This window comes from Acomys russatus, chromosome 4 (genome assembly GCF_903995435.1).
Source record: "Acomys russatus chromosome 4, mAcoRus1.1, whole genome shotgun sequence".
In the NCBI taxonomy this organism is placed as follows: Eukaryota; Metazoa; Chordata; class Mammalia; order Rodentia; family Muridae; genus Acomys; species Acomys russatus.
In genome coordinates this window covers 17,935,159-17,957,920 of record NC_067140.1, presented here as the reverse complement: position 1 = coordinate 17,957,920, position 22,762 = coordinate 17,935,159, and the positions used below count along the sequence as shown (strand labels likewise).

General features: G+C 51.3%; 1 protein-coding gene across 3 annotated transcripts in view; it reads left to right on the top strand.

Moving 5' to 3' along the window:
* The window catches only part of Nfatc2 (nuclear factor of activated T cells 2), a 130,202-nt gene extending 107,888 nt beyond the window's left edge, over positions 1-22,314 (top strand). For 2 of the 3 annotated variants that reach the window (XM_051143861.1, XM_051143858.1), the window contains exon 10: positions 22,017-22,314. In XM_051143861.1, coding sequence (XP_050999818.1) covers positions 22,017-22,072 — 56 coding nt within the window. In that variant the 3' untranslated portion in view covers positions 22,073-22,314. Of the gene's footprint in view, positions 1-14,970; positions 15,057-22,016 lie in introns of all 3 variants that reach the window. The other variant, XM_051143860.1, reaches the window with a different exon arrangement.
* The last annotated feature ends 448 nt before the right edge of the window (positions 22,315-22,762 follow it).

Sequence of the window (22,762 nt, the reverse complement as noted above, 5' to 3'; positions counted from 1 at the left end):
TGTAGTGTGTGTGTGTGTGTGTGTGTGTGTGTGTGATATATGTGTACTGTGTGTGGAGGGCAGAGGACATCTCTGGGTGCCCATCCTCACCGTCCACCTTTTTGGAGATGGGGTCTCTGTTGTTCTTAGCTGTGCAGTCTGACTGCAAGCTCTCGGGAGCTCTTCTGTGTCCACCTTCCATCTGGCTGTAGGAGTTCTAGGATCACAGGCACGTACTACCACTCATGGCTTTTAGATGGGTCTCTGAGATTAAAACTCAGGCCTTCACCCTTGCGCAACAAGTGCATTACCCCCTGAGCCATCTCCCCAGCCCTCTATAGGGTCTTTGACAGGGATCTGCAAACATGGAAAGAATTTAAGTCACACTGGTCAGATCTTTCTGCTCTACCCCCAATACCCAGCAGCATCAAAGTCATCATCCCAGTGGACTCTGGCGGGGTGGGAGGGAGGGAGACCCCAGATATCAATGAGGATGCTGGGCTTTGAAGAAGAGCTGTGAGGTTGACTCAGCCTGAATCCTTCTCATCCTTCCTCTTGTCAATTCAGCAAAGGCTCCTTAGAAAGTCCCAAAGTCAGAAAACCTACCTGTGTAAGACAAACCCACAGAATTGGCACGGGGTACTGTTTGCGGACCACTTACTGAGCCTGCAGTGTGTCTGAAGTCTCCTCTCCCCAGCAGTGGCTTTGAGGACCACTTAACTGAGCCTGTGTTGGGTCAGAAGTCTCCTCTCCCCAGCAGCAGCTCAAGTTTGTCCCTCGGTGCACCTCCACCCTGTCCCCTCTGTCCATCGCTGTGCCGCTTAAGCCTTTCAGCGCATTCTCTGTGTGCTCCAGGCTGCTGCCTCACACCATGAAGCCGCCTTCCCGTGGCTGCTGCCGGCCTCCGATGAGCTCTACCTGTCTCTGCGATTCTGTAGGGCAGATGTTTTCAGAGGATCAACCCTTGCCTTGGGAGGTCAAAGCACGGAAAACCTTTCCCGGAGTGGCTACCCTTTCAGCCTGCATTCCAAAACAGGTCCTCCATAGGTGCCCGGCACAGAGGACCAAGATGGCTACTGCCCATGTGCACCAATGTCTTTTGTTATGAGTTATGTGAGCTCTATCCAACAGCCACCTCCTCACAAGACTGCTTTCTTGAAGTCACAAATTGGGGAAAGGGGATCAGCTCGGGGGAGGGGGGGTAGCTCAGCATTGGCACGTGTCACAGAGGGCTCTCTGTTTACTTCAATTCCTATTAGGACAGAGGCAGAAGGGCCCAGTTGCCTCTCTGCCTTGGTGAGCACCGATGTTTCTGGACCCACTGGGCACCTCACTTGGGTCAGGACAAATGCTACAGCCCCTCTGGGGGAGACTGGGGTGGTACTGCATATAGTGCTGTGGACTATGATAGGCCTCTGTCTCCCAGGCCACACCTAATGTAATCTTGTATGTTTATGTAATACATAAATATCTATTTATCCTCCTCAAATATCTGCTCTGGTTGTATTCTACTTCTTTATGAAAAAGCAAATCCCCCAAAAAGGGAGTTCATGGCTCACGGCTAGGAACTGATTGGTCAGCATTTAGCCACTCTTGCCTTCTGTACAGTGAATACACTTTGTGCAGCTAGTGGGGTTTTGTTCTCCCGGAGGGCTAACTCCCATCCTGTGCCTCTTTTGTGAAGAACTTGTAGTTTTTCCCTCCATCCCACGGAGCCACTATTGGGCTTCCCTTTGGGCTTTGTGCTTTGCCATCCCGTCGGGCTTTACTTCTTTGCCCTGGGTGCATCTGACGTGGGTTTGGCACCTGGGGAAGCACTTCGGTCTTGGGGAATGATTAAACCATCAACTTGGCTCTCTCCCACAGCGTTTTTTGACACCTCTTTAATTTTTTATTGATCTGGGGATCCAATCACATTGAGACCATTTATAAAGGCAGGGCCAGGCCTGCTTCACTCATCCGCTCTGTTTGTAGGTAAAGTGGAAGATACTTGGGGTTGGGCACGAGGGCTGTCTGCTCCCATCCTTAGCCACAAAGCCTGCCATGCTTGGCCTGATGTCTGTTTCATCTCTTCTTTGCTGCTCTGAAACTAGATCTCTGGGCAGGTGAGCGGAGCAGAGCCCCCCTCCCACCCCACCCCCCGGGTCATGTTGCAGCCAGTGTGGGGCATCCAGCTTGGGTCTATGGCAGGCCTGTTCGATGCAAGCACTTTAGACTAAATCGCTTGCTGTGAGCTAACAAATGGGTTTCATCTGTGGCCCTTTGAGTCCGCTATCCCAGAGAAGCTGGAAGGACACTCCCTGCTCGCTGGTTTTCCAAAAGTCTGGACAAATAGGGGTTCTGTTGAATAAACTGAGGGTGGTAGGGTGCCTGTGAAATGTCCAGCAGCTGGTGCATACAGGTTCTGGGAGTTGATAACATCTTTTGAATCCTCAGCTTCATTGGGATCCCAAACTGACTAAATAGCTCTCTCCACATCTTCGTAACACACAGACTGAGTTGTAGTCAGTCTCATGTGGAAAAGGGGTGGCCTGCTGGTGTTCCCAGGGTGCTGTCAGCCTGAAGAATTTGCTTGGCCTACCCACACAGTATTTTGTTTTGTTTAGATTAGATGCCAGCATTAACGAAGCAGGGAATTGTACAGAAAAATAGACTTCCAGCGTCCCTTAGAAAAGCCAAGGATCTGGCTACTTGGGGTCCACATTCCTCTCAGCAACCACCAGGAGTCAATCAAAGCCAAGGCAGGCCCCAGGCATAGTATGGCCTGCAGACAGCAGCTGTGCTCACACCACCTCCTGCATCATGGTGGAAGGCTGGGGCCTGGCTCCTTACAGCACACCCACACCATCTGCTGTGCTGGGCTGGCCTTGGCTATTGACCTAACTGTGGCTGGCTAAGGCAGGACCTGCACAGGTGGGAAAGCTGTCACTGTCTCTGCTTGCCTTCCTTCTCCTTATGCCTGGGGGACTTTTAAATGGGTTAGACTTTTAAAAGTCTCTCTCCTTCTCTCCACCCACCCACCGTGTGTGTGTGTGTGTGTGTGTGTGTACAAGTGCACTTGCATCTGTGGAGGTCAGAGGGTCAACATCAAGTCTCTTCTCTCTCACTTGTCTCTCACTGGAACTCTCTGATCTGGCTGCCCAGCGAACCCCAGGGATCCAACAGTCTTCCCAGGACTGGGATTGTGGCAGCAGGTTTAGACTGTTTGCGTGGCTCTGGGTGCTCCTGCTAGAACAGTGGGCACTTTACTGCTGAGCCATCTCCCAGGCCATCTTGCTTACTTGGATGACTTTATCCTGGGATGCACTGGAATCAGCCTAAGAGAGTGCTGCTCTAAGTTTGTCTTACCCCGCACTACTCTGTTGCTTCTCTGTGTTAAGTGCCCCCTCAAATGTCTCATGAAGATGAACTTATCACAGTGTTTATTCAGCCATTTTTACTGCAAGAAACATTAACTTGATAGTTTGTCCTGCGGAATTTCTTTTCTTTCAACTTCTGTCATTCTTGTGGGGAGGCTGGGCCTGGTCCTCTGCCTTTAGAAGTCTTGTATGTCCGCATGCTGTTGGAGAGGTGTGACACGGATGTCCTGTATGTCCGCATGCTATTGGAGAGGTGTGACATGGATGCCCTGTATGTCAGCATGCTGTTGGAGAGGTGTGACACAGATGTCCTGTATGTCAACATGCCGTTGGAGAGGTGTGACATGGATGTCCTGTATGTCCGCATGCTGTTGGAGAGGTGTGACACAGATGTCCTGTATGTCCGCATGCTGTTGGAGAGGTGTGACATGGATGTCCTGTATGTCCGCATGCTGTTGGAGAGATGTGACACAGATGTCCTGTATGTCCGCATGCTGTTGGAGAGGTGTGACATGGATGTCCTGTATGTCCGCATGCTGTTGGAGAGGTGTGACACAGATGTCCTGTATGTCCGCATGCTGTTGGAGAGGTGTGACATGGATGTCCTGTATGTCCGCATGCTGTTGGAGAGGTGTGACACAGATGTCCTGTATGTCCGCATGCTGTTGGAGAGGTGTGACACAGATGTCCTGTATGTCCGCATGCTGTTGGAGAGGTGTGACACAGATGTCCTGTATGTCAACATGCCGTTGGAGAGGTCTGACATGGATGTCCTGTATGTCCGCATGCTGTTGGAGAGGTGTGACATGGATGTCCTGTATGTCAGCATGCTGTTGGAGAGGTGTGACACGGATGTCCTGTATGTCAGCATGCTGTTGGAGAGGTGTGACACAGATGTCCTGTATGTCCGCATGCTGTTGGAGAGGTGTGACACAGATGTCCTGTATGTCCGCATGCTGTTGGAGAGGTGTGACACAGATGTCCTGTATGTCCGCATGCTGTTGGAGAGGTGTGACACGGATGTCCTGTATGTCCGCATGCTGTTGGAGAGGTGTGACACGGATGTCCTGTATGTCCGCATGCTGTTGGAGAGGTGTGACATGGATGTCCTGTATGTCCGCATGCTGTTGGAGAGGTGTGACACGGATGTCCTGTATGTCCGCATGCTGTTGGAGAGGTGTGACACGGATGTCCTGTATGTCCGCATGCTGTTGGAGAGGTGTGACACAGATGTCCTGTATGTCCGCATGCTGTGGAGAGGTGTGACACAGATGTCCTGTATGTCCGCATGCTGTTGGAGAGGTGTGACACGGATGTCCTGTATGTCCGCATGCTGTTGGAGAGGTGTGACACAGATGTCCTGTATGTCCGCATGCTGTTGGAGAGGTGTGACACGGATGTCCTGTATGTCCGCATGCTGTTGGAGAGGTGTGACACAGATGTCCTGTATGTCCGCATGCTGTTGGAGAGGTGTGACATGGATGTCCTGTATGTCCGCATGCTGTTGGAGAGGTGTGACACAGATGTCCTGTATGTCCGCATGCTGTTGGAGAGGTGTGACACAGATGTCCTGTATGTCCGCATGCTGTTGGAGAGGTGTGACACAGATGTCCTGTATGTCAACATGCCGTTGGAGAGGTCTGACATGGATGTCCTGTATGTCCGCATGCTGTTGGAGAGGTGTGACATGGATGTCCTGTATGTCAGCATGCTGTTGGAGAGGTGTGACACGGATGTCCTGTATGTCAGCATGCTGTTGGAGAGGTGTGACACAGATGTCCTGTATGTCCGCATGCTGTTGGAGAGGTGTGACACAGATGTCCTGTATGTCCGCATGCTGTTGGAGAGGTGTGACACAGATGTCCTGTATGTCCGCATGCTGTTGGAGAGGTGTGACACGGATGTCCTGTATGTCCGCATGCTGTTGGAGAGGTGTGACACAGATGTCCTGTATGTCCGCATGCTGTTGGAGAGGTGTGACATGGATGTCCTGTATGTCCGCATGCTGTTGGAGAGGTGTGACACGGATGTCCTGTATGTCCGCATGCTGTTGGAGAGGTGTGACACAGATGTCCTGTATGTCCGCATGCTGTTGGAGAGGTGTGACATGGATGTCCTGTATGTCCGCATGCTGTTGGAGAGATGTGACACAGATGTCCTGTATGTCCGCATGCTGTTGGAGAGGTGTGACATGGATGTCCTGTATGTCCGCATGCTGTTGGAGAGGTGTGACACAGATGTCCTGTATGTCCGCATGCTGTTGGAGAGGTGTGACACAGATGTCCTGTATGTCCGCATGCTGTTGGAGAGGTGTGACACAGATGTCCTGTATGTCAACATGCCGTTGGAGAGGTCTGACATGGATGTCCTGTATGTCCGCATGCTGTTGGAGAGGTGTGACATGGATGCCCTGTATGTCAGCATGCTGTTGGAGAGATGTGACACAGATGTCCTGTATGTCCGCATGCTGTTGGAGAGGTGTGACACAGATGTCCTGTATGCCAACATGCCGTTGGAGAGGTGTGACAGTCAGGCTTCCCAGTATTTGGAAGGCTGCCTCGCAAACAGTGGTACCTCCTCATTGGGAGGAGTGTGGCTTCAGCTGGCCTTGTCCTTAGTGGTTGGTGGCCTCCCTCACCAATTCCCTGGTTAACTGTCCTGGGTGCCACTTTGTTCCCATTTGGCCATCTCTTCCTCCCCTGTGAATTGGAAAACATCTATAAAGGGAAACTCCCCTGCGCCCACAATGGGAGAATTCAGATAGATGGGAACACCAGATGAATGCCCCATTATTTACCACTTTAAACATAATAGGTCAGTTTATTAACATCCTTCCCGGGTGATCAGTTAGGATTGTTTGTGTGTGATTTATTTGGAGCCATTATGAACTCATGGCCTTAGCATAATTGATGTTTTAAGGTTTGAATGGCCGATTGGAGCAGGTCTTTCTCTCCCAGTCATTGGTCGGACCTAAATAAGGACTTCCTGCCCTGTCTTCCAGTGCTTAGCAATGTGCCCGAGGCCTCAGGCAGGAAAGAGCCGTCCTGCGTGCAAACCGCCGTTTGCATGTTTCATTGGCTATATGAACAATATGAATATTTTAAGAACCAAAATTACATACTACTTACTGATGCTTTTCGAGTACAAAGTTAAACAAGGGTCGTTCTGACCTTTAGCCCCCCTGGTGGGTTAAAGGAGACTGGCCGGCTGCAACCCCATGTCTCTTTGAAGGAGCCTGAGGATGCGGCTCGGTTGACAGGGTACAGGATGCCCTGGGTTCCTGTAATCCCAGCCCTGGTGAAGTGGAGGCAGGAGGATCAGGAGGTCAGATCATCATTGTTTTACATAGGGAGTCCAAGGCTAGCCTGGACTACCTGACCCAGTCTCAAAAAAAAAAAAAAAAAAAAAAAAAAAAAAAAAAAAAGACCTCCCTACTTTTACCAGCCATTAAAAGTGAGAATTTTTAAAAATGACATAAAATGCAGTATTGACAGTTTCAGTTGCTCTGTAAAAGCTCATTATAGATAAAACATTTATAATATATAAATACCACAAGCATAGATATTTTACAGGTTACCTGCTAGTTACAGTGTGGGTATGTATGTGATGTATATTTCATCCTGAGTCTAGCCAGCTTGGTGTCTGGTCACTTCCTGTGTAGTCGTGCCCTGCCCCCTCTCTGTGACATCTCACACTCCATGAGAGGTACTTGTGCTGTTTTCTCTTCTGTGGTTTGGGTTTTGGCCCTCACAGGAGGGTCTGCGTGTGGTATTATCAGTGAGCAGCTGGCTCCACTTCAGCCATAGTGCGGTCTAGGCTGCCTCATCCAAGCGGCAGCTAGGAGGTTTCAAGGAAACATGGTGCCTGGGCTCCACATGCGCTGTTAAACACATTCTCACTCCATCCGCGTGGATGGCACCCCGAATTCCATGCTTGTGGTTCCCCTTTTGTTCCTGCTCAGTTGTCCCAACAGTTTGCTTGGTTTTCGGGCCTGAGAGCCCTCCTGGAAAGCAGCCTTTCTGTGAAGTTTCCTGGAATTGGCATTTGCTTTCCACCATAGGTGACTGTGGCTTACTTGCCGCTGCAATTCTTCCCTTTTTTTTTCCCAGCCTTGCGTTCCACTACACGCTTTGCTTGGCCATCCTGCTCCTGTCCCCAGGTGCTCTCTTCTTGCTGTTAGAGACAGCCCTGTGGACTTTCCTTCACCTCCTAGCATGCATAGCCATAATTACTTCCCAGGTGAGACCAGCCTGTGGAGTTGCTCAGTGATGCAGTATTTGCGCTGATGTGGTTGCACCAGTAACAAAGCCGCCTGCTGCTCTCCCCTGCCACAGTGGCCACTGATTTCCCTTTTCCCTTTCTTATTGTTTATTTGTGTATATGTGAGGATATGCACCTGAGTGCAGGTGCACACAGGAGCCAGAAGAGGGCATCAGATTCCCTGGAGGTGGAGTTACAGGAGGTCATGAGCTGCCCAAAGTGGGCACCAGGAGCCAAACTCGGGTCCTCTGGAAGGGCTGTAGACACTCTTAACCACTGAGCCCTCTCTAGCCTCACGCCTTTCCATTTCTTTGCTTTAACTGGTCTGAGGTGAATGATGTCTTTTTTGGTGAGCAGTTTTGAGTTCTCTTTAGCTAAGTTCACTTCTGTTAAGTCTGCAGTTCATGTGACCCTGGTTGATCCTCTCCTTGCTGTCGCCAACTGGCAACAGGTGTCACCCAGGTCCTGAAAGGCATACGGGGCCCCACTCTGCCCTGCAGGATCAACACTGTTGGACCTCAGGCTGTGCTTTTTATGACTCAGCAGTGGCCCTGAGTTCATCAAGTTGAGGGGCCAATGAAGGGGACCGTTCTCCCCCTACCTCGACAGCTTCCACTGTGTCACCTTCTAGGCACAGGAGATCTCACATCGCCTTGAACAGTTCTGCTTGGGGTTGGCATGCAAGGCCATAGTTTTCTGAGTTAATCACTTATAGTCCCATCTGCTGAGATGTCCAATCTTCCCCCATGGGCCTGTGGCCCACAGGGCCTGTCAGTGGCTTCCTCACACAAGGGCAGCACTTTCCTTGGACCTTGTCCCCTTGGTCAGTTTCTGTCTAACCATCTTATACTTGTGTCAACTGACAGTGACATCATCATCACAAGCATCACGGGAGCTGTGGCGACGTGTTAGACCTCTTGTGGGTTCTGGGACCAGCTGGCTGTCTTCTGTCTTCTGCCTGTGGGTCCATCCATTAAAACAGTTCTCGGGGCCCCAGGACTACACTGAGTATTAGGGCCACGAACTCTCTAGCACAATTAAGGAAAAGATCTTGTCAAGCAGGTGAACGGTGTGGGCCCAAAGCTCAGGACATTGTCCTTTGCCTTATGACCAGGAATCACTCAAGACAGATAGCCCTTGAGGATCAACACCAGAGGGTCCCCTCTGACCTCCACATGCACCTGCACACACACAGAAACAAGGCCCTTGTGGGTGGAGGCACACTACCAGCACCTGCTTCCCAAGGGCTGCTATTACCCTTGTGCCCGGGGTCTTGCTCTGTCACATCTAAAGCCAGGTGTCTATAGGCACACTGGTTCCTGCTCACATATCTCAGATGGGACAAAGTGAGATGACATATATCCATGTACGAGGCCTGCACAAGACCTGTATGCTGTGGTTCTCCAGCTATCCCGAACGTGAGCTTGACTGGCCAGTCCCTCGTCTCCTGTGCATCCCTGACACACAGACCTGCTCCTCCTCAGGCCTCTTGACAGACCTCTAGGTTGTTGAAACATTGCCTACCCGAGGTGCCAGGTGGGTCTGGGTAGGTCAGAGAGAAGGATGCTAGGACCAGGCCCCACAATGCTGCCCTGTGTTGCATGGATCTTGCAGGCTGAACGTCTCCTTCTGAAGGGAAGTAGTTGTTTAGCACCTTGGGGCTTGGTGCAACCTGCTCCGCCCACCCCCCACCCCCCACTCAGCAACTTGCTACTGCCTGGCTAGCACCTCTGCCTCTTACTTGAAATGGAGGCTCGGAACTGCTGTGTTTACTCATCCCGAGAGCTGGGGACAGTTTGGGACAAGGCATATTTTTTTTTTTTCTCAGAAGCTCTGAGGCCTTGCAAGTAAGTTGTCTGGGTGCTGGCTGCTGGGGTTAGCTTCCTGAGGCCGAGGTCTGCAGCACTGGTTGAGTCAGAATTCTATTCCACATGTGGTCAGCCTGAGGCAGCTGGTGTCCCATGGGGGCAGGGAAGGCCCACAGGGGCAGGGTGTGATCTTTACTTCTGATCCTCTCATCCTAAAGATACAGATACTCTCAAGGGGAAGGTCCTTAGAAGCAGGAAAAGGACCTGTGTGGATGTAAGATGTATGTAGGCTGAGAGCGGCCATCTTCTGCACAGGCTCCCATATTATGGATGAGGAAACTGAGGCTTGAGGCTATGAAAATGGACTCTCTTTCCCTCCACAGCTGTAACAACATGCTGCCTGGGTCTTAGCCACTACCAGTGCCCCTCCAAAACCTAAAGTTAGGAACGGGTGTTGTCAGTCCCATGAAAAGACGTGGCAGATTTGGGCCCCAGCAGACTGGCTATGAAGTGTCTCCCTGTAATGCTGGTCCTGAGTTGCCAGCCCCTCCCCTCTTCATATGGCCTTCTACTGAGCAGTTAGTGCCTTCCGTTGACATCTGCCCATCCTGGGGCTCTCATGGCCGAGTAGGACGGACAGCTGTGAGGTAAGGCCACTAGCTAGAAAGAGCTGGAGGCCGGTGAGGATGCCAGATGCAGAGAAAGATGGGCAAGGATGCATACAGGCCAGGCAGAGGTGACAGCAGCATCTGCTCTTTGGGTAATGCCCCTGTAGTCCTGGGTGGGTAGCCCCTTAACCTTGAAGCCTGCCACTGAGCGTGGCTCAGGACATCATGAAGGAATTCATTTGGCAAAGCACGCCTCTTGAGACAGCAGTAGTTCGACTGTATAACGAGATCTCACAGATATCAGCCTCCTCAGTTTTGGGGGCTGAAGGCCCAAGGTCAGGGTAGTGTGGACAGGCTCTGTGATGGGGTTTTGCTTGGTTTTACAGATAAGCCTTCTTGCTGTGTCTATGAGTGAGACATGCAGACTGCTCCTGGGGTGTCTTTGGAAAGCATTGTTTCCTCATGTCAGCCTCACCTTGTGTTTTTCATGAGGCTTGGCATAGAACCTAGGGTCTTGTGCATGCTAGGGAAGCTCGCATCTGCACCCTCTTATCTTCATCCCCAGACTGTGGGGCTCAGAGAAAGTTTGTAGCAAGTAGTCAGAAGGAGAGTTGGGCTGAGTGGATGAATCCGGGGTGAAGGCCATGTCTGAAGCAGAGACACATGCGCATACCACACTTGTCACTCCAGGCAGCCTCTGAGGCATAAGTAACCAGAGCTGGGCCAGTGTAGCTTCTTTCCAGCAGGTGATGAATCTGGAATGCAGGAGGGAGGCACAGGTGCCTGGAGCAGCCTGTGATAAAAGAAGAGTTTAAGTGTCCAGAATACAGAGCAGATGTGGTGGCAGGGGCCACAGCCCAGGTGTCTGTGTATAGGGGGGTGGGGGGTGGGATTACCCCTGGACATGTGTGTAGGCAGCCCTGTGCGATAACTGAGACTACCGTATATGCACGTAGGGGACTCCACTGTGAGTGGCACTTGTGGCAGGACATAGAAGTATCTAGAAAGTGAATTTATGGGAGGGTCAGAAACTACTCAGTCACTTCACATATGAAAGTAAAGTCTCTTGAAGCCCAGTCAGGACTTTGGGGGAGGGGTGTGGGCACTGAAGGACCTGTAATGTGAGGACAGGGGATGTGGGGGAAGCCTTTCTTACTGCCTCTGTTCCCCCCACACACACCTGTTACTCCAGTGGGAGGCCTAAGCTGCCCTCCCCTGGCCTCAATCCCACCGCACGCACACATGCAATCTCAGAAGTTATAACGCAGACTTTGACTAAGCCTTTCAGCCCCCACTGAGAATCATGGCTTCCCAAACAATTAGCTGTGTCTTCATCTCATTTGTGGTCGCGGCTGCTCTGCGGGTTTGGATGGCTGTTTCCTGAACTCTAGCTCCCCAGCACCCAGCATCTTGCATCAGCCCCGATGTCGAGGCGGCAGTGCTTGCTTCACAGCCTGTCTTTTTGAAGAGTCTGGGGTGGGCCACTGTGGGCTGTCGGAAGGAAGAGGAAGCTGACACGCTGCTCCCTTCATCAGCCTTCTGTTATGCTCGCTGCAGAAGCCGCTGTGTGGTCATTTGATTGACAAGGAAGGTGTTGCTTAGGAGAGTTGAGCTAGAGGGATAGAACTGAGGGGCAAACTCAGCCCAACTCTTGACAGAGAGGCTGCACTTCCTGGCGTTCCTTCTCAGGCTTCAAGTCGACATGCAGACATCTGACTGTCCAGGGAGCAGGCTCTCTACCTGACCTACCGGGACTTTAGAGCCCTCAGTCTGTTTCCCTTTGGCACCACAACTCTCTCACACACAGCACTTTGAATACATGCCAAGACTTCTACTCCTGTGTTGCCTGTGGTCCCAGGAGTCAGGACACTGGCCAATGACAGGTCCTTGACTCTGGCGACTCCTTGTGCGTTCATGGTAATCAGTGTGGCTTGAGCAAAGAGTTCTTTACTGTCTACTCCGCAGTGCTTATGGGCAAAAAGTGTAGTGTCCTGTTCAGGGTTCCAGCTGTGGCTTTGTAGGAAGCACCCCAAGTTGACCAGTGGCTTTGAGGCATCTGAGAGGGGTGCCTCCGTAGTATGGAGCTCTTGAAGTTCATTTCCATGTTGCCAGCAACTAGTCAGAACTCTCATAGGGGTCTATGGAAGCTTCTTCTCATTGGAACCCTCAGGGAGACTTAGCAATCAGGGGATTCAAGGCCCCCCCTTCTCCTCTTCATAGGTAGCATTGCTAAGCACAGATTGTGCCACAGTGGTGTTCATATTGTTGTTGTACAACTAGGGAAACTGAGGCTCTATGAGAGATCACATGACAGTTTGACTGCCACAATGCTTTCATTCCAGAAGCTTCCAAAGGTAGTAATCATCCTTCCTTACTCAGGGTATCCTGAAGGTCTTTCAAATATGGGGAACCCTGAATGGGACTCCCTGGGGCTGGCTCCTGCCTGGCAGGCTCCTCAGCTCAGAAGAGGGATGGGGAGTGAAAGGGTTTTCTGCCTCTGGAAGGCAGAGTGGGTCCAAACCCCCAAAGGGGCTCCTTAGAAACCAGAGCCAGCATGTAGGTACCAGAGAAAGGTCAATGGGGGCTTGTGTGGCTTGGGCCATGTCATGGCTTTGTAGGGACAAACCCTCCTTTCTTGGTCTCAATAACTTGGCCTGAGAACAGGGTTCCAGCAAACCTCAAGCCAGGGGAGAGGCGGCAGTTGGTGCAGCCTGCATCTCAGCAGCACGGAGGGATGGGTGGTTGGAGGCAAAGAGCCCAGCCGAGCTGAAAGCATCAGCCCGAGAGAGGCCCTGCCTCTGGCTTCACGCCTCTGCTTCCACCAAGAGCAACTGAGAAACCTCATTACTAACAGGAAGCCTCTCCCGGCTCACACAAACCTCAGTGAGGGGTGCTGCCTTTTTTGAGGTACAGGCTCCCCTTCTTTGGTACCAGCTTTTGAGTCCATGGAGGCAGGGCAGGCAGGGCCTCCTGACTGTAGCACTAAGTGGCTCGGTGCTCTGACCTTGAACCCATGTGTACTTTCCTCTCAGGGCGGCTTAGCTTGGTGTAACGGGGACATACTGAAACCCTGAGGCATGTGGCATTTCTGATCTGTGGGTTTTTTTGTTTTTTTTTTTTTAGGAACAATAAGTGTATGTGGGGGGGGGGGGGGGTCACCCTGCTGATAGGCAGGGACCTAATCTAGAAGCAAAGGCAATGGCCGCTGGTCTCCATTCCAGGGCAAACCTAGAAGCATTTGTGCAGAGAGGAATATAACCTGTGGGAAGGTATAGGCGGATGCTAACGGTGGTCATCTGTATTTCCCACAGCGGGAACAAGACTGGCGGTGTAGTTCAGTTGGTCGTGTGTTTGCCTAACAAGCTCTGGGTTTGGCCCCACATATACCAGACATGCAGGTACATGCCTGTAATCTCACCATTAGCATATCAGAAGTCCAACGCCGTCCTTAGCTACAGACTGGAAGCCAGCCTAGGATACATATGGCCCTGTCTCAAAAGAAAAGAAAAGGTAAAAATAAAAAAGGCAAATTGAGGGCTGGAGAGATGGCTCAGAGGTTAAGAATACTGTCTGTTCTTCCAAAGGTCCTGAGTTCAATCCCAGCAACCACATGGTAGTTCATAACCATCTATAATGCAATCTGGGCCCTCTTCTGCTATGAGTACTATATAAATAATAAATAAATCTTTTTTTTAAAAAGGCAAATTGAAACAGAAACAGTACATTTGGGAATTGAGGGGGAATAGGGGATCTTGGCGAGGTATCAGCTTTTGAGTCCATGGAGGCAGTTAGAAGGTTCGGGAACTGCTTTGAGTCATGTAAAGTTTGAGCTGAACTATGAAGTTCATGGATGCTGGCCTGAGCCTAAAATCCGTAAGGCGGCCATTGTGAGGAAGGTTATGTTTTAACACCAAAGGAATGGCCTGATAGCACCTGCTCTGGATTTTGGAGGAACTGTCATAGTGCAGACAGGAAAAGCCAGCCAGCCAGGGCTGCCTGGGGGCCCCATGCTCCTGGAACACTGGCTAGCAGCCATCTATGTCTCAAGAGAGACTGGGACAGGCAGGGCCCCCACATCACTTACTGGACTATGAGAGCAAATGACAACACAGGCCCTCTAGTCCCAAGTCAGCCAGGAACTAACCTCACCTCAGTTGGAAGTTCAGGCCTGGCTTGTAGATGCCGGAAAGAAACTCCCCAGCTTGGATGAGGCCGCAGAGAGGCCTGACTCTCCTTGAGAGTAGATTTCATTTTGGAGGTACCCTCACCTCCCAAAACGAAAGCCCTCAGAGGCCCACAGCTCTTTGCATCAAAGGGGGCTCAGGCCTGTGTGCGCTCTCCAGAGGTGACAGAAAAGACAAGGGCTCTGAGAGCTTGAGTGACAGGAAGTTTGCTCCAAGTGGAAGAGAAGAGACAATAGAGGGGTTTAAAAGGCAATGATAGGTCTCAGTGCCGCCCTGCCCCCAATGTCTTTACTGCTCTGAAGGGCAAGAGGCTTTGAAGAGGGGAGCTTTGGGGAACTTTTTAGGGCTGCACACTGACCTCTGAGGTGCTGTCTCTGGGAGAAGGACGTCACAGTAGATGGGTCTTTCCTGGGATTTCTTTTCTTTAGCCTCTGGGGGTGCCATTTTTATTCTATCTCTGTGACGGGCCATGGCAACCGGCAAAAGGCTTTCAATATTGCTTACAGACGTGCACAACCCCTCATCTTGCTGGTATATTTGCCTCAGAGGCCACCTCCTCTTTGCATTAACATTTCTTGTCTCAGGGGACTGACCTCAGTTGCTGGGTTCATCCAGGCCTGAAAGTTAAGATGCTACGCCATTGGCCTGAAACTCCAGTCTAGGGGTGAGGTTCTGTCCTGGGGTGGTATAGCTGGAAACAAAGTCTAAGCATGGTAGAGTTCAAAGGTAACTTCCTTTTCTTCTCAAAAATGGTTTTGCACATCTTTTTCAGAGCTGATAGACACACACCTTAGCTGGATACAAAACATATTATGAGACCGAGTGACTGGTCTTTGATCCGAGAAATCAAAGTGAAAGGTAACGGATTCTTCTACCTTCTCCCTGGGGTCTCCGGCTGTGTTTGCTTGCCTCAAGTTCACGGTTAAGTCAGAGAGAATGCGCCAACCCCAAGACCCTCTCTTCTCATTGGCCAACTGTCCTTGTGGATCCCACTCCTGCTCACGAGGGCTGGACAGCCTCAGTCTGTGAGGTGGGGGTGGACGTGAGGGTTTGCATGCTGTCCTGGGGGACCCCCGCACCCTACTGGAGTGGCCTTCAGGGCCAGTTGTTCTAAGACAATGCCGTGCACACTCAGCTCTCCTTCGGAAGTGTGGTATTAAGTAGAAGCCCTAGGAAACCAGTCAGGAAGTGTTTCATCTTAACCATGGCCCCAGGGGATGGCCTTTAAGTCATTGCTCATGTGCACTGACCTGACCCGTGACCAGGAGTGAGAGTGTGGCTTCCCGGAGTACACAGTGCCCTTGCTTGGCTTCCCCCTCTCCATCTGACTTCACCGCCTCTGGCCTCTGGGTCAGGTGGGTCAGGTGGCTGAATCAGACTGGCTGGGGCAAGCTTGGGAGGCTCTTGGACAATATAGTCCCCATGGGTTGAGGAGGAAGTCAACTTGACTTTCCTCTACCCTTGTAACGTGGACAGCCCAACTTTGTAGCTGGCACCACTGAGCTCCTGGGCCAGTGGTTAGGTTGGTACTGTTGTTGGGGTGCTGGGCTATGGCCAGCCTGCCCTGGCAACCCTCTTACCTCTCAGGCAAAGTCCAGATGTCCATGGCAGAGTCACACTAAGATCCCAGTAAATACAGTGAGTAAGCCAGGTGGTGGTGGTGGCGCACACCTTTAATCCCAGCACTTGGGAGGCAGAGGCAGGTTATCTCTGTGATTTCAAGGCCAGCCGGGTTTACAGAATGAGTTCCAGGACAGCCAAAGCTACACAGAGAAACTGTCTTAAAAAATAAAACAAAAAAAAACCCCAAAAAAACAAAACCCCTACAAACCAAAAAACAGCGAGTAAAAGCCATGTCCACACATGAGCTAGCAGCTCCTACCCCCACTTCCCTGAAGACTAGGGATAAAGGCATCTAAACACTGAAATGAACCCTTGGGTAAGGGCGAGTGCTTGTCCCATCCATCGAACAGCAGGGATTCAAACCTTGCTGTGATCAGGAGCATTCATGGTACCCGCCATTCCCAGCCGAGCATCCACCCTGGCCCAGGACTCAGGCTGATATAAAAACAAACAACAACAACAACAACAAAAACAGAGATTGTGTATTGACAGTGAAGTCCTTACCAGGCCATCCGAGCTAATAAAAAACAGAGATTGTGTATTAACTGAAGTACTTACTAGGCCGTCAAGGGTAGATGGTGTTTCTTAAGTCTGGGAACTTGGCAGATGCTCCAGCCATCAGCCTCCCTCTTCTCCAGTACTCACCTGGTCCTTGACCTATCATGGGATTTTGTCCTCTTCACTGAGCCTGTGCCGATAGCCTGGCTATGTTCTGGAAAGTTCTCTAGTGCTTTTAGGTGTCCAGAACCCAGGAAGGGGGCCAAGGAAAGATGCAAAGGCATTTCTGCAGAAAGTGCGCTCCATAAGAGATCCTCAGATAGCATCTCTAGGTTGTGAGTGACAGGCAAGGCCCGGTGTTCCAGGCTCAGAGCTGTCCCTTGTGTCTAGAGGAGACTGCCCCAGGAACTTCTTCTACATCACCAGATGTGATGTCCTCCTGACCTGGGCACAGCAGAGGAGCCAGATGTGGGGGAGGGGGCAGGGGCTCTCCAGGCCTAAAACACAGCCTCTGGCTTCCTGTCCTGGCTACACTTTGGTCTGATGGTAGAAAACAGATGAGGTTTTGGGGAGATGCAGTGAGGCCTCCCTGCTCCTTGCTGTAGGTGCCATCCCAGAGTCGGCAGCTAAGGGAGTGGGCCGTAGGAAGGACCCCTGAGAGTCCCTTGCCTTGCACCTCTACATAGGGGTGACCTTCCATCTGCAAGCTCAACTTTGAGAGCCTGGTTCTCTGTTAAAGATAGGAGGCCAGCAAGGAGATGCCTGAACGCTCTGACAAATCCTTCTGGATAAGTCCATTCTAGCAGTTCTCACCCTGTGGGTCATGACCCCCACAGGGGTCACATATCGGATATCCTGCACATCAGATATTTACATCACCATTTGAAATAGTAGCAGAATTACAGTTATAAAGTAGCAACAAAATAATGTTATGGTTGGGGGATCACCACAACATGAACTGTATTAAAGGGTCACAGCATTAGGAAAGTTGAGAACCACTGATCTAAAACTTCACCACTAAACCAACCCAGACTAATTTTTAAGTAATAATATTAGTTGAGGCTCTGGCTTCCTCAGATCAATGAAACCCAAAGTAAGCAAAGAAAAGTATTTTACCTCTTTGCCATTGGCAGACTATGATGGTGAGGCTTGATCTGGCCCCCATCCTGTTTTGACAATAAAATTTTATTTAGACACGTTGATGTTGATTTGCCTATAGCTGTCTCAATAGGTGGAAAAGGCCCCCAGGACCCACAAATCTGAAAATAGTAAATAGTCCTTTACCAAAAGGGTCTATTGGGTCCTGGCATGGCCCTTTCAATGTGTGTAGCCATTTTTATTGATTCATTGCTCTTAGAGTCATAGTGTGCCTCTTTGTTTATGAATGACTGTCAATGATACTAAAAGATGCAGTGATTTTGATACTCTGGGTGGCAGCCTTAGGGATCAGGTTTAAAGTCACACTGACATTAGAGACACGTTTGTCCTCAGTCCTTTCCCTAATGGGCTATCAGCACTGTCCCTCACCCTGTCCTATTCTTAGAATATGGTGCTTTCGGGCAGACCACCTGCCCCAGACCATGACCACTGCAATTCAGAAGCTACCTGGCCTGTTCCTGCACAGAATACAGTGAGGATTCTGGGGCTCCAGGAACAAAAAGGAGTGAATACTGAACCTCACACAGCAATTCTGTGGCTGCAGATTGAGTGAGCTGATAGAGGGAGAGGGGGGGCCTGGATTCAAATCTTTGCCTGCAACAGCAAGAGACCACCAGTCTCTGTGGCTTCTATCAACAGCATAATCATGTGGCGGGGGTTGGGGGGGTAAGGAGGTGGGTGAGGGGGAGGGCGGAGAATGAAGCAGGCCCACCATCCTCAGAGAATCTGCATGGCTCATTCTCCTGTAGATAAAATTTCTAGGCTAGCCGCAGTCACCCAAAAGACCAGGTGTGCTTATGGCCCTAAACACAGCATAATCTGTGAGCCTTGTGGATCCCACCCTGACTTCTGGTGGGGAGGTGGGGTGCGGTGGGGTAAGGGCAGGCACAGGTAGGTAGGTTGCTGGAACCAGGACAGATAGAAAGTTAGACATAGACAACGGATAGGGCTCTGTGTGGCCCAGGTAGGAAGAGAAGGGCACTGTCAGAAGGGAGATACTCGGGATTTATGTCTGAGGCCCCCTTGGGGGCCGTACCCAGTTCTGACATGAGACCTGAAGAGTCTAGCCCTTTTGAAGATCTGTGTCCCCGTGCCATTGCTGACTACTTCCTATGTCCTAGGGTACAGGATACACGCAGGCACGCAAGCACAGTCAGCAGAAGCGGGTTGGCAGGAAGGGAGGGTACAGGAGAGCAAGCACGCCCGGCTGTGAGGAGCCTGTGTCTGGAGCTGTGGATGGCACGGGCAGGCGATATAAACCTTAGAAGAGGCGGGGATGGTGCCAGCCTAGTGGGTGACACGGAAGACCAGAGGTTTGCTGGTGGCATGAGTCGGAAGGATGGATGCTGGGGCTAAGCATGCTCAGAGCGTGGTGGGAAGTGAGGTCACACAGGGACAGATCACAGGATCCTAAAGGAGAGTCTGGAAAGCAGGTGGGGGGGGGGGGGTTTGGCCCACAGCAGGAGTTCCAGATATAGGAGAATTCTGTCATGCTGCAGAAGGGAGCAAGGGAGGTGGGCAGACACAGAGGAAGAAGGTGGTGACAGGGCTAAGATGGCTCCCCTTCCTAATGGGAAAGATAAACGGCAGACTGTCACAGAGGGCATTATGGATTCCATCCAAAGGGTAGTGGGCTGTCCTTTACCTTAGTGGCCTACAGAGGGACACCTGGATGGAGAGATTGAGCAGAAACCCTCAGAACGTGGAGCCCAAGGTTTTAGCCTAACACAGAACAATGCATTTGCCACAGCTGGTTGGCATGCATTCTAGAACTTTCTCGCCAGCAGCCAGTGATCCAGGTAGGATTTTATAGAAAGGAAAGTCACTACCAGAGAGGTGGCTGGGAGTGAGTGGGTTCAACTTGATATCAATCTCATCCCCCACCCCCACCCTGGCCCTCAGTGTAATGGTCTGAAATGGGAGTCACTGGCTGAACATTCTAGAAGTGGTTGGACGGTAGTTCTCAGCTGGTAGGAAAAGCTGCACCTCAAGAAGGCAACACCACCTCTCTGGCTGGTGAGAGGTTGTCCAGCCTTGCGCTCCTCAGAGGGAGCAGACCATTTGTGAGAGAGTCCATGGTGCCCAAAGCAACACCAGTCCACTATTTTTTAACAAACCTGGGTTGCGGGAAGTTGCCCTGAGGGGTTGGCAAATCTCACTCCAAAAGCAATCAAGGCCACTGGGATCCTGACTTTGGATAACTTCACAGAAGCTGCCCAGTCCCTGCCCTGTGCATTTGGCTCCCATTCCATCCCCAGAGGCTGCCAGCTCACTGGGCCCTGACAGTGCTGCATGGGCAGGGCTGGGGTTGGCATCCTTCATTCAGATGACCATTTTGGGCCCCAAGGAGTGAGCTGGTACCTGGAACACAGCACTACAGTACCTGCCCATGTAGTCTAGTCAGCTGCCCATATTGAGTCCAGCCCCTGAGGCTAACTAACAAGGCCATTTGACATCCAGAAGTGTGTGTTACACTAAGGCTGCAAAGTCCATTCTTGAACATACCCGACATGTCTAGTGACCTTTTCTGCAACCCCACTCCCATTCTATCCTGAGCACTGTGGCCGTTGACTTGATGACGTATCCATGCTCACAGCACTAGGAAATAGTAATATTTTTGGACCCAGCTTATAGGCTGAAAAATGGAGGCACATATGGTTCTATCAGTAAAGCCAGGCTCACTATCAAGTCACATGGGAAGTGCTATTCTGACCCCGACTCTGACTCCACCATGTGCCTGAGGAACGCTGTGCTGAGCCCAGCCCTTGTGCAAAGTGCTGAGGGTAGGGCATCGCGCTCCTGACTGTGACCGTGACCGTGACCGCTAACAGCCGCTGAACACCATGCACCAGGCTGTTACCCACCCCCATGGTTCGCATCCTTAGAGGGGCTCTCACAATTCCACTCATAGTGCCACATGCCTATAAGCCCAGCACTTGGGAGACAGAGGCAGGAGGATGCCCATGAGTTCAGGGCCAGCGCAGTCTACATCATGGGTGCCTAGACTATATGCCAAGACCCCCATCTCAATAAACAAACAAACAAAGCAAAACCAGCCAGTGAGGCGGCTCGGCAGGTGAAGGTACCCACGTGGTGGAAGGAGAAGAGAGACTTTAGTAGGTCGACCTCTGACCTCGACTTGCATGACATGGCACATCTTTTACCCTACCCTCAGCACAGGAGTTAAATGTGAAAGAGAAAAAGGACTGATCCCAAAAGGAGCCCGAGTCACAGACCTGTAGAGGCACAAGGCCAGTTTGGCTCAGAGACAAACCTGCATTAGTGTCCTTTAAAACTGTACTTATCCCTTAGCTGGAGAGATGGCTCAGAGGTTAAGAGCACTGGCTCCTCTTCTAGAGGTCCTGAGTTCAATTCCCAGCAACCACTTGGTGGCTCACAACCATCTATAATGGGATCTGATGCCCTCCTCTGGCATGCAGGTGTACATGCAGGCAGAACACTATACACATAGTAATAAATAAGTAAATATATATATTTTTAAAACTGTACCTATCCCTATTGACGTGGGGATCACAGACTCGTGCAGGCAGGGGCCTTCCAGGAGAAAGCTCCTCAGACCCCACAGAGCCCAGAATAGAGAAGATCTTCTCTCTGGCAGCAGCTTCTCTGCCCTCCATGCCATTTCCATCTCTAACCCTCAGAAAACAGCTCAGATGAGAAACAAAGGCGGCTGTGGGAAGAAAACTGGGATCAGTTGACAAAACGCCACCGAAGACATACATGTGCTTTGGGGACAGGTTCTGCAGCCTCCTGTCTGCTGGTGATGAGAGCAGCTGATCTCTGGGGGGTGGGGGGGTGGCGAGGCAAAGGGAAGCCTGTGGCCAGATCCTCTGTCTAGGCTCTCCCCACCTCCCATTCCAGGAACTCACACCTCAGATCAGCTGCCCAGTTGGCACAGGCTGGATAGCGTCTCCATGCCAGGGGCTGGCACCATGCCCGCAGTTCCTGTTGGAACCACATCCTGACCAGGGAAGTAGACTGACTGGCTCCTGATCCCTCTGAGGATCCCTCCACTGCCAGAGCCTTGAAGCACAATCCTTGAGTAGTGGGGGACCTCTGGCTGTGCTGATTAAAAAAATTATTTAAGTGGGCAGCCAGTTAGCTATGACTGTGGACCCTCCTCGCCACACCCCTGTCTTTTAAAGGGCCCTGAGTTTGGGGGCTTTAGGGGTTTTGTTTTTTCATCAGATGTGATAGGATCACATACTAGGCACTTTAAGAACACAGTAATCAAAGAGGCTGTTTGGTAGACACATGGTGGCTTAGGTACACGAACTAAAGGACAAAAAGGGCAAGAGCTGAACATGCTACCACACAAGCAGTCAGCTGTGAGGTGTTAGGTGGGCCAGTGATACATTCACTATGTAGGTAAGGCATTTGTGTTAAAATGGTTAAGTGATTGTCACAAGGAAATGTCCAGAAAGCAGCGTCTAACTGGATGCCTGATTTGGGCGTCAGCTCACACGTCTTTGTTTTTTCTTTTTTTCTCTCTCCCCCCCCCCCACCCGCCCCTTCTAGTTAATGAAATCATCAGGAAGGAGTTTTCCGGACCCCCCTCCCGAAATCAGACCTAGAAACAGACATTATTGCAAGATGCCTCCCACTTTGGACCCCTTCTGTCGCCTCCTGACATCTCTGACTGGAACACCACGTGTGGGCAGCAGCGCAAGCTGCTGGTGTGGGAGCATGCTGCCTCTTAAAGAGCATCTCAGCTGATGTCCACAGTGACTGGATGAAAAAGCAACTGCCTGCTGACCAAAGCCCTATCCTCAGCTCAACAGGATGCTGAGCCTGAAACCTGGGGCTGGGCTGGCAGGGAGAACTGGAGGACTGTGCTACATCCGCAGCCCACAGCATGGCTCCTCCCTTCCTCCCTCCCTCCCTCTCCCCCCCCCCCCTCCCTCTCTCTCTCTCTCTCTGAAGGGTCTTTAGACAGAGAAACCAATAGAGCGTGGCCCAAGAGTCCAGCTTCCGGGCTTAAGAGTCCCAGGTAGGAGCCGAAACTGGACCATCGTCTATGCCCCAGCTGGGCCACAGCAAAGCTTTATTTCCAGTTTTCTCTTTCCAAAGCCAAACTGCCTCGCCCTGACAGGACCACCTGTTCCAGCTTCTCAGCCTTAAGTTATAGCACGTGTACGTTTGCTAGCTGCTGGGGCTTTTTTGTTTTTTGTTTTCTTTTCTCTGCTTCAAAGAGCCAACTGAGGAGGCTGCAGGCTGAGTCAGCTACTCCCTAACCCTGCTGCCTGCATCAGACCTCCTGTGGG